Source organism: Sphaeramia orbicularis, chromosome 6 (genome assembly GCF_902148855.1).
Source record: "Sphaeramia orbicularis chromosome 6, fSphaOr1.1, whole genome shotgun sequence".
Classification (NCBI taxonomy): domain Eukaryota; kingdom Metazoa; phylum Chordata; class Actinopteri; order Kurtiformes; family Apogonidae; genus Sphaeramia; species Sphaeramia orbicularis.
In genome coordinates, this window is record NC_043962.1 from 24612799 (window position 1) to 24632039 (window position 19241).

Consider the following 19241-nt stretch of genomic DNA (forward strand, 5'->3'; position numbering starts at 1 on the left):
ACTTTGTTGTACAATACAAAGTTACCGTTTCTTATATTTAACAGTACAGAAGGGGGGGAAGTCAGACTCATTTTAGTTCAGGGGCCACATTCAGCCCAATATGATCTCAAGTGGACCGGACCAGTAAAATAATAGAAAAATAGCCCCTAAATATTGACAATTCCACATTTTTTAGCTTTGTTTTAGTGCAAAATGCAAAATTAAATTATGAAAATGCTAATATATCTATATTTACAAAGATTCCTTTTGCAAAAAAAAAAAAATAACCTGAATTTTTTAAAAAGAAAAATAAGTGCAATTTTAACAATAAAATGCCTAAACTTATCATTTAAATATGCATTACAGATAACAGTGGATCTATAAAGGCACCAAACATTTAGTAACATACATAATATTACAACTTTAGTTTGGAATTTGGAGTTGTCATTACTTATATGTTATTCTGCTTTTATTTTACTGGTCTGACCCACCTGATTAAATTAGCTGAAAATGAGTTTGACACCCTTGACTGTTGATGTTTTCAGTAAATTTTGCACTTTGCAAATTCAACCCACGGGCCAGATTGGAATTTGTGGCAGGCTTGTTTTGGCCCACGGGCCGTATGTTTCACACCCCTGCAGTACATTGTCTGCATTGTCGTATTATACATTTACATATTCTGTATTGGGCTCAAGTGGAAACTCCCATCAGGTTAGTCCACTAACCCCATCCTCTTCTTAGTATACTCATGTGTTTGTAATAGGTGCAGAATGTGGTTTGCTGAAATATGCATGAGTGTCCAAGTTGTCATCTTTAAAGCAGCATGTGTTGATTCAAAACCCCAGAGTACTTTTTAAGCGTTATTGGTGAATCACAGAAGTGCAAATGACCTCTGAGGTGGAGACCGACACAACGGACCCTGACATCCTGACTTGCTGGTACCAATCTGGATGGTACCAGTCTTTGATCTGAAGCACACAGCAGCCACTTTCACAAAAAAAAAAGACCCGGAAGATGGTTTGGTCTGAGCATAATCCACCCCTGATGCCTCAGAGACCACAGAAGTCGCCAACACTTCTGGACACAGTTAACATAAGGATTCGCTTTTGACTCAGTAAAGTTTAAACTGACATTTGTGGATCTAGCTCTGCATTTTGGAGCTAGACTCAGGTTTGCCACAGTAATCCTGACCCATGTGGTTCAATCAGCTATAGATGAAAGATGGTTCTAGATGCAGTGTTTGGGGTTTCAGAGATGATGGCATTCAACCTTTGGCGTTTAGACACGACATACTTTCAGATTCTTTGAGTTGTTTAATTATATCCCAGACGGTAAAGGGGGGAATATCCAAATACCTTCTTATCTTTCTTTAAGGCATATTTCAATAGTTTCCTCACATGCTTGTTGACAAACTGGTGATCCTCTGCCTGGATTCACTCCTAAAGATTTAGACCTTTCCTGAATGCTGGTTTTGTACCTAATCATAGTTAAAACCACATGTTCACATCAAATCACACTGTTATTTCATTATTTTAACTGATTATTAGCTCTATTTTTGCCCACTGCAAAATTATCACTTTCTCTGATTTTACTATTTATAGATATGTGTTTGAGTAAAATGAACATTTTTGTTTTATTCTCTGAACTACCGACAACATTTCTCCCAAATTCCAAATAAATATATTGTTATTTAGAGCATGTATTTGCAGAACATGAAACATGATCAAAATAACAAAAAGATGCAGGTGGTTTTAGATCTCAAATAATGCAAAGAAAACCAGTTCATATTCATTTCTACACAACACAATGCTAGTGTTGTAACTTAGGAAAAGTTCAGACGTCAATATTTGGTGGAATAACCCTGATTTTCAATGACAGCTTTCACGTGTCTTGGCTCTCCACCATTTCTGTTGGATGACTTTATGCAGCTCCTGGCATAGAAATTCAAGAAGCTCAGCAATGTTTGATGCCTTGTGACCATCCATCTTCCTCTTGATTATATTCCAGAAGCTTTCAAAGTGGGTTCAGGTCTGGAGATTGGGCTGGCCATAACAGGGTCTTCATCTGGTGGTCTGTCATCCACACCTTTATGGACCTAGCTGAGGCCAGGAGCATTGTCCTGATAGAAGAACCAGTCCTCAGAGTTTGGGAACATTGTCAGCGCAGAAGTCCAGCAGTTTTCAGTAGTTGTTTTTGGATTCCAAAATACTTCTGCAGTACTAATAGCACTATTTTTGCCACCCAGCTAGTCCTATTGTGAGAAGATAGTGATGGCCACAGTAGTGGTTTTTATACTTTTCCTTCTTAAATAAGACATGGATCAGGTGTTTATTTAGTAGAATAAGGTGCGCTTGTGTTGGAATTCAACAGACACAGGAATGGAATGGCTGTCATACATGCAGACATGCTGATTTCAGAGGAAATTGCAGTGGTCTCTTAATTTTTTCCAGAGCTGTATATATCCAAGAAGTAAATATAAAAAATACAAGAAAAACACGTAATAGACCATTAGACCAACATAAGTGCTGATCCAGACACCTGTCAACATCCACATTATCCCTCTGAACATCATTACTTAAATTAGTACAATTACTTCACGGTACCTATGGAATGGCTGTCATACATGCAGACATGCTGATTTCAGAGGAAACTGCAGTGGCCTCTTTATTTTTTCCAGAGCTGTACATATAAAGTAGTGGAAAAAAGTTTTCAGAGACAAGAAATTTTACATACATTAATATTTGTGTTTCAAAAGTTGTGGCTGCATCAGAAGTAAAAATAAAAAATAATAACAACAAAGCTAAATTCTTAACAGTTTCAGCATTTATGCCCTGGATGTATTTCATTATCTTGGTGAAATGTCCAGTTTTGACCTTGATGGAACAGTGCACATGTAGAGGGGAGCATGTGGGTTTGGAGAATGGAACAATACTTGGCAGAGTTCAATGACTTAAGAGTGAATGCAATATGCAATATATCACGAATGCATGGGGTGTCTAAAAACTTTTTCCGACCACTGTGCCAGTTGTCCAGAATAAAAATGAAATATGTCGAGTTTATACCGTCTGCAATGAAATACAGTTCCATTTTAAACACATGTTTTATGGTGATATGGAATGCTCGGCCCGGGACGAATCGTTCAAGAAAGTAACAAATACAAATTTAAAGAATTACTGAAAGAGTATTTATTTGCAAAACAACACTCGGTGTCTGATAATGTGTAGTTGATTGACATTACATTGATATATAACTGTAAAATATATCTGACCATTTACACAGTATGCTAAAAACTCCTTTTTCGAGGTACTGTTAATTGAACTAAGTCCTGTATAACATGTATGTTGTTTTTGTTTTGTAATTGTGATGAATGGTTTTTAATTGTTGTTTGTGTTGTTTTGTGTGTGGGTGTTTTTGGTAATTTGTGTATTGCAGTGTAAAGACAGTTGTGTTGGGTGTGGACTCCAGGAAAAATAGTGATGGCCTAAGCCAAAGCTAATGGAGATCGAAATAAATGAATTGAAATGAAATTTATATTTTAATTTTTACTTTTCTATGCTAAACATTTTCTGATTCAGGGTTGTAGATCATATCTGTAACATTAAGCAACAGTGTCTTAAATCCTGTACGTACAACATTTTTTTTTTTATTTTCTTGTGCATTGTAACTAATATGTTGTGTGTTTGTCTCTAATGTGTGCTACTGGACACCTGAAATTCCCTGAGGGGGTGAATAAAGTGTCCATCTATCCATCTGCATAAGTTAGCTGTGAGTGGCATCATTGTTGTGCTCTGACCGCCAGAACCTTGAGGAAAGTTTTTTTTTTTTTTTCTACTTCTGCACTTTTCTGCATTTTGAGTTGTCCACAGTGGTATACATTATTCAGCTTATATGCAGTACTGTACTTTGACCAGGAATTTAGACTAAAAATAGGCGAGCTCCATCTCTAGGTGTTGAATGTGTAAATGTTTCTGATCAGAAATGTGTCGGTGTGCACAGTTTACGAACAAAACACCCAGTTACGCCGACGACTTCTTCAGCTGAGCATCTCATAATGGCAACTCTGACCCCTGCCCTCACTTTATAACACCAGTGCAGACTTTCTATTGTGCTTCTGTTGGTGCTACAGACAACGTGTGATGTGTGTTGTAAAGTAAATGAAGGGATCATGATGTGGCGGTGGCTCTGTGTGTGAGTGAAAAGAGAGAGAAAGGGACAGGAGAGCACGTGCCAGGCAGGGCTGAGCTATTAGCAGGCCACTTGAGATGGGTTATGTAACAGCGTTGTGGCTGCTGCAGTACCTGCTAGGCCTGTAGTTGCTGTCATAATTTTACACACAAACACACCCGCGCACAGACTCACATCCTCATGCACGACAACACTCAGTGTAACTCAATCCCACTCTTTTGTTTGGCAGCACATCAGTGTATCCTGCCTAACCAGATGCACTCATTATGAGAGTCGGTGTGTGCGTCTCTTGTGTGTGTGTGTCTGTTTGAGGTCATCAGGTTTCAGCAAGGAGAGAGCAGGGCAGAGCTTTAATTAGTCCAGTAGCTTCTTCACGTTGAGTTGTCACCTCAAAAACTGTACTGCGGTGGCGTAGGAGATTAGAATAAAGATGGAGCCCCAAACTGCAGACTGCCTCCCGTCACCCTCACATCACTACCTACATATCAAGTTAAATCTAGCTGTGGGCTGCAATGTGGAGACGGCAGATGGAACTGGCTGGTGCAGAGATCAACATCATAGACTACTCTACTTTTTTTAATTCAGCCTTTTTTTCCCCCTCCATTACAGTTGCACTCAAACTCTCTCATCCACAGTAACTGGTGTGTTGGAGCAGGTCAAGGTCGTGCTTAAAGAGATTTAGTTTGCAGTTTAAATAAAATTAATGGACATAAAAAAGACAGATTACAAAATGGGATGCTAAAAAATCAAAGCGGCTATTACTGGATTTTACAATGGAGCTCCAAAATTTTTCCATACTGCAACTGAACACTGTCTTTGCATTAGTCTTGAGCCCAAATCAAGACAATAGATACAGATATTGGATTACACATAAGCTGAGTCTGTAACTGATATGGATGTTACTTAATATGCACGATGATTGTTCATATTCTTATTTCATTACATAATTTTTGGAAAGTTAGTGGCATTTAGCAGCGAAGTCACAAAAAATGTATACATATTAGCCTACAATCCACAGCAGAAGATACAGGAACACCCTTGCAATGTAAAAAGCCTTTGTTTTAGTCAGTATTTACTAAGTTCTGTTTTTTATTTAAGGGGATAACCTCTTGTAGGTCCACTCTCAGACACAGTGGGTGACAGTAACACACCCACCATAAAACAGAACAAAACAATAAACAATGTTGAAGTACGCTCTGAGCTACAGTAGAAACGTGGCAGAGTCTCGGTGGAGATACACTCCCTCGTAGATATAAAGGGCTCATTCTAAATGTAACAAAACACCACAATTCTTATTTCCTGGCGATTATGCACTGAAGAAAACATGATATTCCACTTCTGTAATCAGATCCCCCCTTAATCTTACTTCAAAAGGTGGTACATAAACAACATTTTACTTACTTATATAAGAGCCACTCTGTTGAAACCAAATGGACACGTCTTACCCTGACTATGTTAAACCCCTGTGTGTGTGTTGCGTCTCTGCCGCACATTAGAGAGTGATCATATAAATTTCCTGACTCATCATTACTTCGTCATACAGCGATACTTTAGCCAGCGTCAGAGAACCGACCTGTTGGAAGACCTGCTAATGCATATTAATTCAATGTCTGTCACCTGTTTGTTATGCAAATTGCTCATTTTAATGCGGCCATTCTTATGCCTATCACGGTCGAATGTTAATCGCAAAATGTGCCATTGTGCTCCGAGGCTTCATTTGAATCCATTAACCTAACGGCAACACCTTTAGTTGCCCTTACATCCTTCAACTTCTTGTCTGTGTGTCAGTGCAGCAAGTTGGTGCATTGATGATAATAGAGCTGGACTGGGTTTAATTACTATTTAACCACACTGTGTCCCAGCAGGTTAGGAACTCGGCAAAGTGAAGACTACCTGAGCACAAAGACCCATCTCTCTCCAGCAGTGAGGGGGAAGGAGAATAAATTGGGATGCTTGGCACAGGCCTAGAGGCTCAGTCTCATTTTTCGATCGCTCGTCTGCTGTGGAGGCTCACGCTTCTCTAGCACACTGTGCAAGTCTGAGGGAAAAAAGCTGCACAACTTTAAGGCTCCAGCATCATCTGTATTCTGGCTGATACAGCTTGCCAACAGTATAAGAATTAGGATTTGAAATGAGAGCATTTGTTTGTCCATATGTTACTGGAATAATAAACAGAATCTTTCATGCATGAGTGTGTTTACGAGCTGTGGTAAATTAGCACAAGGCCTCCTTAAACATTTAAACACTGCTTTATAACTTGCTAAGACAACATAGACACAATAATCCATCGCACCTTAATAAGGGATGATGAAATTGGTGGACGCATGACGCTGAGTGTGTTTACTTGATGCTTATAAAATCTACTGACCGCTATCATCTGAGCCACGTAGCTCTCTGGGCCGGTGTACTCCGTCGGGTCCTTCACCCTCACCAAAACCAGGAAGTAGAGGTAGTGCCACATGTTGTGCTCACACTTGATATGGTCTTCAAAGGACACTGTCTTGTTGTCAAATTTGTCCCTTTCCAACCCTGAAAAACATCAGATTTATTTAACATTAATACTTCTAAATACACTGCTCTGCCTCTTTAGTATCATTTGCTAGATTTTTTCGTACCACAGATGAAACAGGTGGTTTTCAGAATCTCTTCTTTCTTCTGTTTCTCGCTCCTCAAATCCGCAAACGTATCGATAATAACACCAAAGATGAGGTTGAGGACAATAATGATGACCACGAAGAAAAACAGAAGGTCGTAAACAACTCGGGCTGCGAAGAGTGGCTCCTGTTTGGTCCAGTTATGGGTCACACATGGAAAAAAACATGTCATTTATCATTACTGTCATAATCAAAGGCTGATTCATGCTGCGTAGAACAAGCCAAAAAAACAATTAAAGCATAGAAAAAGTTAATTTTCAAGGTGTCGTACCTCTTTGGAGGGTCTCCTGAGAATGTCTCCCACACCTCCTCCATTACGAAGGCCGTGATTTAACACTGTGATTATACACATGAGCAGAGTGTCGCACACCCTTTCAACCCCATCATCTTCATCTATGAAGACATAAACACACAACAACGTGAGAAGAAACTCATGGAGAATCAAACAAATACCAATAAAACGGTAGTGTATTAAGATAAAGTTATTGTTATAAAAAGTAAGTATTAGAAAACAAGATTGAGCAGTTTAGTAAGAACATCTATTTAAAACTTAACACTTGTAATAATAGTGCTATCTTTTCACTAAACTTATATAATTAAGCAGGTTCATGTAACATTAACTACCACAACAAAAAGAGTCCAATAAACTCATTGATAGAGGGGGACAAAAAAAGAGTCTCTATGAGGAAATTTTATAGTGTGTAGGACACATCAATGGCACAGTATGTACACTGTAAATAGCATACACAGCATGACTATTGAAAGAGGTGAAGGATGTGGATGAGATCACGTGTGTGCCCCTATAGTGCAGGTGATCCATGGTGACGCAGGAGAACAAACAAGAATGTGAGTCACCCCCTCTGTCTCATCAAGTTTCTTTGTGTACACGCCTCTGTATGTGTGTGTGAGAAACACTGGATGATCGTGTGTGTGTATGTGTGTGTTGTCTATGCGTAGTGCATGCATCTGAGTAACCTTTCATGAACCGAGTAATGCTGGAAAGGTCACATACACACCCACAGCTCACTCAAATTGCAAAATATTAAAATTCATTTACTTAACAGTGTCTTCCATAATGAATAAGGTGTTCAGAAAAATCCAGAAAATGATAAATATTGCAAAACAAACACCTTACCGGGAACAGATTTAGGTGTTGAAACAGGGCAACTATCTCTCAAGCATGAGTCTGCAAATCCACCATTACTTAATAAATCTCTTTTTCCTGGATAAACAAAAGACAGACATTATGTGTGGCTGATTAATGACAACAAATGAACAAATATAAAGCAAATGACAAAATATTCACTGGTAAAAAAAAAAAAAAAAAGAACTCCAGCATTAAAACTCTTTGCCGCTAATTCTAATCAGCACCGTTAAAATCAGCAAGAAAGATATAGTCAGACATTATGTAAACTGAGGCAGCAGCTGCTGGGTGGGCGGTGAAGTGTTGCTCAAAAAACCTGAACAAATCATTTGCACATCGGCAAAGCCCTGAGCAGTAGAGGAGCTGTAAATGAATGTGATCAGCTCAGGCAGACTGGCTGAAGGAGAACTCTACACCTGTGCCAGCTCTACCAAAAGGACTTCCACCCTGACAGACAAAAAGGACAACGGGCAGGTCAAGAGGTAAAAGATGAAAAGGAAGAAGTGTGGAGGGGACATGAGGGCTGAAGCGGGGCGTAGTGGTCAGAGCCCCCAGGCAGGAGCAAGAGCAGGAGCAGGGACTTGATGCTCCTCAGCTTTGATGGAGCTCAGTTTGAGCCTCAGTTCACCTCACAGTTAACAGACAGACAGACAGACAGACAGACAGGCATGAACCCAGCTGGTTACATAACCCACCACTGCTCTGCCGTGCTCTAGTCGGAAAAACACAGGATGGAGCGGCCACCAGGTTATGCAACAGGTGCACATGTGCTAGCAGGTTGTCTTTCTGACCGCCGGAGCTCATTAACACACCCACACTCTCCAATGTTTTCAAAGCATGTGTCTGTGTTTGCATGTGTATGTGCTGTACATTTTGTGTTTAACAAACCGTATATATGGAAATCTTTATTGTATATTTGGAAATGAATAAATGAGCAATAAAAAGTGAATAAAATCAGACAAAATATACAGATAAACAATGTAAATATAGGGCTTATGGTTCAGTAAATACTATCACTTTATTTACTGTTTAATATATGCAGTTTAAAGGCGACTACTGATTATCGACTCATTTACATCAGATGTCAATTTTGCTCCTTCACTCACTATTTAAACTATATATTTATAATTAAAACAAAACAAAACCAGAAAAGCACTCGGAGAGCGCAGACCTCCACCAAGGCAGATCAGTGGGCCCCTGTGCCCCCCCCCCCCCCACCACCACCAAAATTTAATAATTTCCTCCTTGTGCCAGTATCTACATTTCCTGAAAATTTCTTGAAAATCTGTCCATAACTTTTTGAGTTATCTTGCTAAAAAACAAACAAACAAACACACATGCATGCACACAAAGCAAAGCGATCACAGTACCTCCTGGCAGAGGTAACAAAAGAGTGGTTTAGGAGATCAGCTTCACAACTAGGTTAACTAAGGTGAACCATGGCGCTGCAAAATTATCCCAGATTTACTGTGAAATAGAAAGAATTGCTCCCAATCTGTCTTTAAAAACACACTTGAATTAAATAGAAAATTAAGCTGTATGTGTGTGTACTTCAGGAACTTCAATGGAAACTTTATTTTAACCCATAAAGACCCAAACACCCACTGGAAACCAAAATAATTTACTGATAAAAATGTTAAATAACTGTTGATCCACTAATCCTATCAATACATGTAAATCATTGGCGTAGAATGCAGTTTGTCATCTTTTCATGGTCATCAGATATGACCCATTTGGATGTTCAGAAGTTTCATAGTGAACATGGAAAAAGCCATATTCGACAACACTGATTCCTCAGTAAAACCCATGGAGTTTGATCAGTAACAGTGGATGAAGACACTTGTTTTTATGTTCAGTTAATGATATATTTTACTGAAAAAGTCCTTTTTCCCTCCCATTTCTCTGTTTTTGATATAATAATCCTCGACTTTAATTTGACCTATAATGGACAACAATCATGATCAGTAAATCAAATGTAGAAAAATACCTGATTTTCACTTAAGAATGCAAAAAACTGACCCTATTATCAGAATAAATTGTGATAAAAACATCAATAGGACACCTGCAATAACACTGATGTCCACTGCAATAATCTTATCATACCCTATAGCATATGCAATATCTGTCAAAGGTTTACAGTCTTCCATATTATTTTATCTTTTCACACTATTTATCCCACAATATTTATTTTTTCATGTCATTTGCACTACTCTCATGCTATGTGCACTACCTAATTCTAAATGTTTTTTTTTTTTTTTTACAAACATTCCTGGTTGCAATACTTTTATTTTTTCTAATGTAAATAAGTGTGCCTTCTTACTGTTATTTGTTGTGCCTTGTAATTTCTTGCAATAAAGTGGACAGCTGTACCTCAATTTTGTTGTACTTGCACAATGACAATAAAGAAATTCTGATTCTGATAAATCACTTAAGGAAAGGTAAAAATAGAGAAAAAAATCATTTGGGATCTGCCACAAAAGTAGCACTGGGTCTTTATGGGTTAAAGTCTCTAGAAACAAACAATTTTAAAATGGAGAGACTAAACTCGGTTACACTGCTTATGTTACTTCAATTTGCCTTAAGTAATTTCCATCAATGATAGAAAGTTTGATTTAATTTCATTATCAGTTAAATTTAAAACAAGTATAGACAGAAAAAGGTTAACATGCTCAGTGAGTGATAAGATAACTAGTTAGATAGAGGGATCATCATTTCATCATCACTTTATCATCATTTTAACATCTTAAGTATTGACCTGATGCAGAAAGCCGGTCCACCTCCACTCGGAAGTCATCCTTGAGAAAGAGGAAGCCGATGATAGAGAAGAAGTAGACGAGAAAGATGGCCAGGACGGCAGTCAGTATAATCGAGCGTCCATTTCTCGTAACACTCTTGATCACATTGAGCAGCGTCTCCTCCCGAATCACCAGGTCGAACAGCTGTGAAGAGAGATTAAAATCAGAGAGCCATCAGCGCATTGATTTGTGAAGTGAATTGAGAAGCTCTTAACACAGTAAAAATGTTTGTCTGTAAAGTGCTGGAATTGACTGAAAAGCTACAAATCTTACCAAAAAACTGTAGAAAAACTCGTGCACAAAGAGGCCCAGGACGCAGATGATAGCATAGCCCAAATGGTAGATAAACAGCATGTCCATTATAACTGCTTTGAAGCCTCGAGTGAACGTTCCCTGGTTTCCCACAAAACTTACAAGAAAGACCAACTTATTGAAGAGCTGAAACAGAAATGACAAGGCTGGTTTTAAAACAGAAAAACAGAAAGGCAGTCATGTCTCCACATTACTAGATCCAGTTTTTCATATTTACATTGACAGTTCCCAGCAGCAACAATGCAGGACCGAGGCCCATAGTGTAGATGGCACGCAAAATGAGGGAAACCAGGAAGAACAGGAGGCCCCACGGCTTGGGTAACACAGCAAGTAAGGCGGTGAACACCCCCAATGCCACCCACAACAGCAGATTCCACAATGAGGGCAAGGTGCCTGGAAAAAAAACAAAACAATAATGCATCAATCAAGGTACAGCGGTACATCGGCTCTGCTCTGAAACGTTGTGGCATTTCTCTAATTAATTATTTACCACAGCTAAGTGCCAAACTTAGCAAAACACAGTCACAGGAAACAAAATGTCAAACAGTGGAATTTCACCATTGAAAACACAATGACAAAATAATATATGATGTTCACAGGCCCTGCACTCCCACACAGTTACTTTTAGGCTCCCCATTTGTTTCCCACGCATTTCCTGTAAAAGTGAGAAAGAGTAATCGGAAAGACTACACACCCAAAAGTTGTGTAAATGATTATTATTCACAACTTTGTCCCTAAACAAGCTGCTGAAGATGTCTCTGCATCTCAGCGTGACAGACTTATAGTGATTTACACCTTTTTTAAATCATTTTTCTGCTAAAAGAAGCAATGGTGATGTAACTAATGATATATATATATATATATATATATTTATATATATACATATATTTACCTCCACCAAGGAGGTTATGTTTTTGCCAGCGTTGGTTTGTTTGTCTGTCTGTCTGTTTGTCCGTGTGCAAGATAACTCAAAAAGTTACGGACGGATTTGAATGAAAATTTCAGAAAATGTTGATAATGGCACAAGGAACAAATGATTGATTGATTGGGGGGGCACCACTGCCTTTGTGGAAGTCTGTGTTCTCCGAGTGCTTTTCTAGTTTTTTTATAATTTTGTTTGAATGAATCAATTTTATTTTATGTATTCATTTTGGCTGTGTATGTTTATATATTTTTGTTGAGGTATGAGGTGCATCAGGGTTGGGACTGTTAGAGTGGGGGTACATAACTATGTTGTTAATTTTATATACATTCAATTGTACTGTTATGATTGTTACAATACAAAACTAGAAAAGCACTCGGAGAGCGCAGACCTCTGCCAAGGCAGATCAGTGCCCCCCCGCCCTGAGATCACCACCAAAATTTAATAATTTGTTCCTCGTGCCAGTATCAACATTTCCTGAAATTTTCATCCAAATCCATCCATAACTTTTTGACTTATCTTGCACACAGTCAGACAAACAAACAGACAGACAAACCAACGCCGGCAAAAACATAACCTCCTTGGCGGAGGTAAAAGTCAATAAAAAAAACTTTGGAGGAAAAAAAAAAAATCAATGGTGATGGTGAAATGTGCCTTTTGTTGTTGGAGACATCACATGACATGAGAAATGCAGTTCACTGAGACATTTCACACGAAACTTAACTATACTTAACTATCTTTAGAAGAAGCTTCGACTTTCTTGGAATGCAAAATTTTCTTTTAAACTGACAAGCATTACATACGTAAATGAGAATAAAAAAATGATCTGCCTCTCGTCACTCGGCAGAACTTCAGTTTCTCTTTAACTCCACCTATATTGTAGCTCCTCTGCAGAAAAGGCTTCAATGGACACAAAACTACATGTAAAGTGCAGGATGTATCATCAAAATGTTGTCAACTTTTTCTTTCTTGTAAAATTAACCACTAGGAATAACAGCAAAACCCCTTTTTTGCCTTAGTTGGGTCAAACATTGGTGACGTGTCAAACAAAAACTCTTAACCATCAAACTTTATTTTGTTTGGAAGATTAAACTAAATCTTAAAACTGAGCTGACATACTGTGAATTATATAAGGCAATCAATCTTAACGCAATGGCAAAAAGAGACAAAATAGACCTTTATCACAGCAGACACTTTGGCTTTTCACCACAGGAAAAAAGCTGATAATACTAAAAACACTAATGATGTTCCATTTAGGTGTCCCTGAAATCCATGTCAGTGAACCAGCATGCATAAACCCAAACCCTGGAACTGAAGCGCCCACATAGAATGGAGCCGTTGTGAATTTGGGTAATTACACCCATTTCATTTTCATTTTCAAGTCAAAATGTCTGCTGTGAAAAACCTCTATTGTCTTGCACTAACAGGTGGAAATGTGAAGCGCATACACTATCCTGAATGTGGATCTAATCAGGTAAATAAAAATGAAAACACCTGCGATGGTGTGTATGTATGCACGGCCTTTGAGTAAATACAGCCTTCAGTAACATGGGACAGATTTTTATAGTACAAACACAGTTAAGTGAAGAAAACCAATGTTTCTACTGAGATGTGAGACATTTCTATTCTCTTCAAACACAAGCAATACCTAACACAAAATACACATCTGGGGCAGGGTCACTGGGTTTCTCATTTTAGTTTATTTATTGCAGGGGCTACTATTGTCCGTGGAGAGTTCGGATATCTTTCTCCAATCTAAAAATTCAGCTTCATTTCAAATTCACTTTGATATGAAAGGTTTCTAAAGCTATTCAGTTGACTTTGTTGCACAAGCTTCAGCGTGAGTCCATGGCCTATGTTGTAGCAGTGGGGGCAGTTGAATTATAGAACATATTCAGACAAAAAGTTGTGAAACATGCATAGAGACTGTACTCCTGTTTGTTTTTGCTAATCATCTGTTTGTCTACCGTGAGGATCAGCTGCATGAAAAGCAAGCACCTTCACTCCTGATTAAAAAATACAATGACCCACTCGAATTATGCTTAATTTTGCTGATTAATGGGACAAACATTTTTAAAAGAACATGAAAATCAAGTGTGTTTATATTGACAGTGTTTTCCAACTCTGCCCCTGTAAAAAAAAAAAAAAAAACACACTACGGTCTCAACCTTCTTTCTGTTAACTAACACTGGTGGATTAACTTTGCATGTAAATTAAAGGTGGTTTAATTACAATCGATTCCGTTCTTGTCTGGGTTTCATCAAGTAAACATGCTCCAGACTTGTTTCTCTTTAGCCCATTTCAGCTGCTCATGCCTCCGAGTTGAGAACAGGTTTTAATGCTCTGTATTAAGATGACGTACCCTTCCTGCAGCTGTCTGTGTATCTTCGCCTTAGATGGATCAACTCAAGACTTGGTTCACTTTTTATGGATCTCTCCCACAATCTGGTTCTTTTTCATAGTTTTCTCAAGGTTATGGCCGTCCATCTTATTGATACAGCTTCCCAGAAAGAAGCTCTGGGAACAGCCATAATAACCATTGATAATCTGCTGTGACTTTGCCTCTTTTTTTTTGACAAATCTTACATCAGAGGCATCGGCACCTGCAGCAATAACTATATTGGCACAGTAAACTTAACGTCGCAAAGAGCTATCCTCAAAACAAACCCGACTTATTGATTGATTGATTGATGTATTTAATTCGAATGTGAATGTCAAAACAGAAGAAAAATAAATAAACAAACTAAACATTTAAACATAAGACATATAATACATGTTCAAAAAGGAGTGATAAGAAGCATAACTTATGAGAAGGTGAATTCCTAAGTTTGGCTTTAATATGAATATGATGAAAGAATAAACCGAAGCATGTGTTCTGCATTAACTTTGTGAAACGCAGCTAACTAATTTTTTTCCAATTATGTTTTGAGATGCTTGTGTAAGTTCATTAGTCCTCATTTCAGCACCAGGAGCTGTTCATAGTATGATCCATCGGGCTCATAAATGATGCAGAGCAAGACGCTGAATCGGTGCGTCTGATCGTTGTTGTATTGAGTTTTTTAACTCGGCAGTGTAGCTGAAAGTGAAGTGCACTCCACATTTATAGTGTCACAAACATTGCACGTCTGTGAACTATGGTCTTTCCACAGTCCTGTCTCAAGCCAACAACATGCAAAGAAACATCTGGGGTTTACAAATCCTTACCCTCATCTCCGTCGTCACCAAAGGGGTAGAAAACAGCCACGGCGATGTTGAGCAGGCAGGCCAGGTAGAAGGAGATACTCCCCCAAAGAGAAATTTGCCGTGAGAACCAGAACAGAACCTTATTTTCTGTGCAAACGTAACAGCATGATATGAGTGTAGGGACACAAACTCACACACAGACACACAAAATCACTGCACGTCCATCAATTTATTCTGGGAATAACAATAACCAGACACTCTGGATGATAATCATGATTTACCATCCTGCAGCCTGCTTCTGCTGCCACCATCATTATTTCCCAAGCACTGGATTCAGAAAGTAAAGACTTACTTTGAATCTTTTTCTGCCACCTCATCTCATTGTAGAGGTTGTCAAACTGCTGGAAGAAGTCGTTAACCTTGCTGCCCTGGTCATCTCTCTCTGTGGTCTCTTTTACACGTGTTTTGGACTCCTTGGTGAGGTACTTGCAGATGTTAGGGACTGGAAACACTATCTGTTCCATGGTGCGGTCATTACGAACAATCTGGGAGATATTGAGTAAATTGGTGTAAAGTTGCAGTAGTGAACATTTTTTTATGAATAGATAAGGTTGGTGTAAATTGCTGCTTTAGAGACAAGGAATACATGGACAAGGAGACAATGTGGCTTACCTCTATCTGAGCTGTGTGTTTGGCATAGAAATGAAGGGCGTCATCCCTCTCATTGTTGAGGTCCATCGCTGACCCCGATCCCAACACTGTCCCTGGCCTCAGGCTCTGCTGTAGGGTCTTATTGTGTCTGGCCAGCTAGTATCATAAAAAACACATCATTACTTTCATTCTGAATCCATACAATAACAAAAAATGTGACAGCTGACAGCAATATGTCAATAAATAATAAAAATAATTAGAGTTCAACAGTAACATGGTTATAGTTTAGTAATACTGTAAGATTAACACCACCAGAAATGTACTTTGTTTCTATTTTTATACACACATTTTGGTTATGCAATGTAAATACTGTCAAATGAGTTTATTCTAATTTGGTATAGGCCTATTTTGCTCTATTTTGTTCATTATTCTGACTCGAAGTTAAAGGACAGGAGTGAGTATTTATAAGTTATTATGTTAAATTACTTGAAGATGAGAATGGGGGTGGGATTAAATAAGTTTTTCTTCTTCCCACTCCTTTTCGAGTATAAATGAATGATTTTTTTTTTTTTTTTTTGAATTTGCATGTATTCCATGAATGCTCGAAATAAACAATCAAATCAAATCAAGTAGAAACATGAAATTTTGCATTTTGCAGCCACAATAAAGTATTACAGCATTAAAGATGTCATTAGTATGTTAATATCTTGAAACATATGGAATACTTGGAACATAAAGGAGGATGAATTTAGCACTATAATGTAGTAACATTTCAGTGGTTATTACCAGTTATTACACTGCCAATTAGACATAGTAATACTATGCAATTATAATAATAGTGGATTAGATTTCTACAGCGCTTTTCAAGGTACCCAAAGCACTTTACGTTATTAATCCATTATTCACAACAGGACATGACTAAGACATAGCGGGATTTGAAATGCCAACCCTTCGGTTATTGAACGGCGCGCTCTGCCTCCTGAGCCTGCAATTACAGAGCTGGGGGGCTTGAATCACATACAGCACTGGAAAAAAATAAGAGACCACTGCAAAATTATCACTTTCTCTGATTTTACCATTTATAGGTATGTGTTTAAGTAAAATGAACATTTTAGTTTTATTCTCTAAACTACTGACAACATTTCTCCCAAATTCCAAATAAAATTATTGTTATTTAGAGCATGTATTTGCAGAACATGACACATGGTCAGAATAACTAAAAGATGCAGGTGGTTTTAGACCTCAAATAATGCAAAGAAAACCAGTTCATATTCAATTCTACACAATACAATACTAATGTAACTTGGGAAAAGGTCAGACATAAATATTTGGTGGAATAACCCTGATTTTCAATGACAGCTTTCACGTGTCTTGGCTCTCCACCATTTCTGTTGGATGACTTTATGCAGCTCCTGGCATAGAAATTCAAGAAGCTCAGCAATGTTCGATAGCTTGTGACCATCCATCTTCCTCTTGATTATATTCCAGAAGCTTTCAAAGTGGGTTCAGGTCTGGAGATTGGGCTGGCCATGACAGGGTCTTCATCTGTCTGTCCACACCTTTATTGACCTAGCTGAGGCCAGGAGCATTGTCCTGATAGAAGAACCAGTCCTCAGAGTTTGGGAACATTGTCAGAGCAGAAGTCCAGTAGTTTCCAAAAGTTGTTTCTGGATTCCAATTACTTTTGCACCATTAATAGCACTGTTTTTGCCACCCAGCTAGTCCTATTGCAAGAAGATAGTGATGGCCATAGTAGTGATTTTAATACTTCTCCTTCTTAAATAAGACATGGATCAGGTGTTTATTCAGTACAATAAGGTGTGCTTGTGTTGGAATTCAACAGACACAGGAATGGAATGGCTGTCATACATGCAGACATGCTGATTTTAGAGGAAATTGCAGTAGTCTCTTAATTTTTTCCAGAGCTGTATTTGACAAAAGTGATTCATTCATTCATTCATTTTCTGAACCTGCTTTATCCTCACTAGGGTCACAAGAGTTCCAGGAGCCGATCCCAGCTACTAACTGGATGACCCCATCCATCATAAACACTGTCCGCTTGTTTAAGTAACAAACTAAAATGTCACTCGGGCCTTTTCTGAAAATTTGTCATAAAGTGCATTGTGGGAATGGTGACCAAGCAAAAGCAGTTTCTCACAGATTTGGCAAAAAAATGAGCCAGATCGCTACAACGTAAAATTATACAGTCTACCAGGTGTTGTTCTAAATAATGAGTAGTGTCGGTGGAAAAGGCCTGACTGACATTTCGGTTGGTTATGTAAACAAGTGGGCTGTGTTTATGATGGAGTCATCTTCGAAGTTGTTCACCATGAGGGAAGTGATTCAGGTGACAAATGGATTAGTGATAGTTAGGCTATCACTCAGGTTTTACAAATTTGAAAAAAAAAAATTTGTGATGAAAGTCATGCACTGCTTTAATGGTCTGAGGCTAAAAACAAACAACTGAACAAATCAGTGTTATGATGAAACTAGTCTGGTGGGTGGACAAAAATACCCTGTCTGACACTTGGCTCAAAGCAGATGGAGAAGTGAAAACGTGCTAAACTCGGCTTGCCCTCTTGATCTGGCATAAACGGTGTCACAGGGCAGAGCGGCACAACACACCGGCTTCACTTGTATAATGTTGAGACTATGGATGAAGAAAATGGCATTTGTTTAGAGGTGCAGTGATGACTATAAATATCTTACCTGTTCATTTTCAGATATCTAGCAGAGCGCTACATTTATAGAGGAGATGGGCATTTATTATTTAGTAGAGAGGACTCGCAGGAACATGCATACGTCGTACAAACTCCAGCAGAGCATGACTCAAAGGTCAGCAGAAGGTCAGACACATTGGACATGCACTTTTGTGTCAGTCACAAACAAAGACAAGCGCAGACATTTTGATTACCTGGTGGGCGAGGATGTAAATATTGTGTCCCACGTCTCTGGGCTTGATCTGGTCTCCAGCACTGTCCTCATTTCCCTCCCTCACCAGCCCCTCTGCGTAGGCTTCCTTCATCACATCCACCTGTAACACACACATTAACGTCAGAAAATGTACCGAATCTGGATGTAAACCAGAACAGCATGTCCACACACATTACCAGTTCAGTGGGTCTCATCTTGTAGAGAATCTTCTCTGCATTCTCGCTGTCCTGGCGGCTCTCCATGATAGCCAACAGGAGCTTGGAGGCATTGTTCTACAATGCAGGGATCAGCCAATTAGCGCTCATATTTTGCAAATCACACATCAAATACACATTATAATAATGACACTGGGACTAATCAGAAATAAGCGGATGCAATTTAAACTGAACTAAAGGACTTGTAGAATAGCCATTACGATCATTAAATAAATAATGACAATGACAATATCACTTATAAAACTGTTTTTTTCTTGTAACCTCTGT

At 38.6% G+C, this 19241-nt stretch overlaps 1 protein-coding gene across 1 annotated transcript in view; it reads right to left on the minus strand.

Annotated features, from left to right (window-relative positions):
- The window catches only part of itpr2 (inositol 1,4,5-trisphosphate receptor, type 2), an 83785-nt gene that overhangs the window by 11050 nt on the left and 53494 nt on the right, over nucleotides 1–19241 (minus strand). The window contains exons 44-55 of the mRNA XM_030135585.1: nucleotides 18936–19031; nucleotides 18740–18859; nucleotides 15847–15981; nucleotides 15527–15719; nucleotides 15196–15321; nucleotides 11287–11462; nucleotides 11031–11195; nucleotides 10718–10901; nucleotides 7954–8040; nucleotides 7090–7211; nucleotides 6780–6945; nucleotides 6533–6693 (exon numbers count right to left, since the gene is read on the minus strand). Of these exons, the coding sequence (XP_029991445.1) occupies nucleotides 6533–6693; nucleotides 6780–6945; nucleotides 7090–7211; nucleotides 7954–8040; nucleotides 10718–10901; nucleotides 11031–11195; nucleotides 11287–11462; nucleotides 15196–15321; nucleotides 15527–15719; nucleotides 15847–15981; nucleotides 18740–18859; nucleotides 18936–19031 (1731 nt within the window). The remainder of the gene's footprint in view (nucleotides 1–6532; nucleotides 6694–6779; nucleotides 6946–7089; nucleotides 7212–7953; nucleotides 8041–10717; nucleotides 10902–11030; nucleotides 11196–11286; nucleotides 11463–15195; nucleotides 15322–15526; nucleotides 15720–15846; nucleotides 15982–18739; nucleotides 18860–18935; nucleotides 19032–19241) is intronic.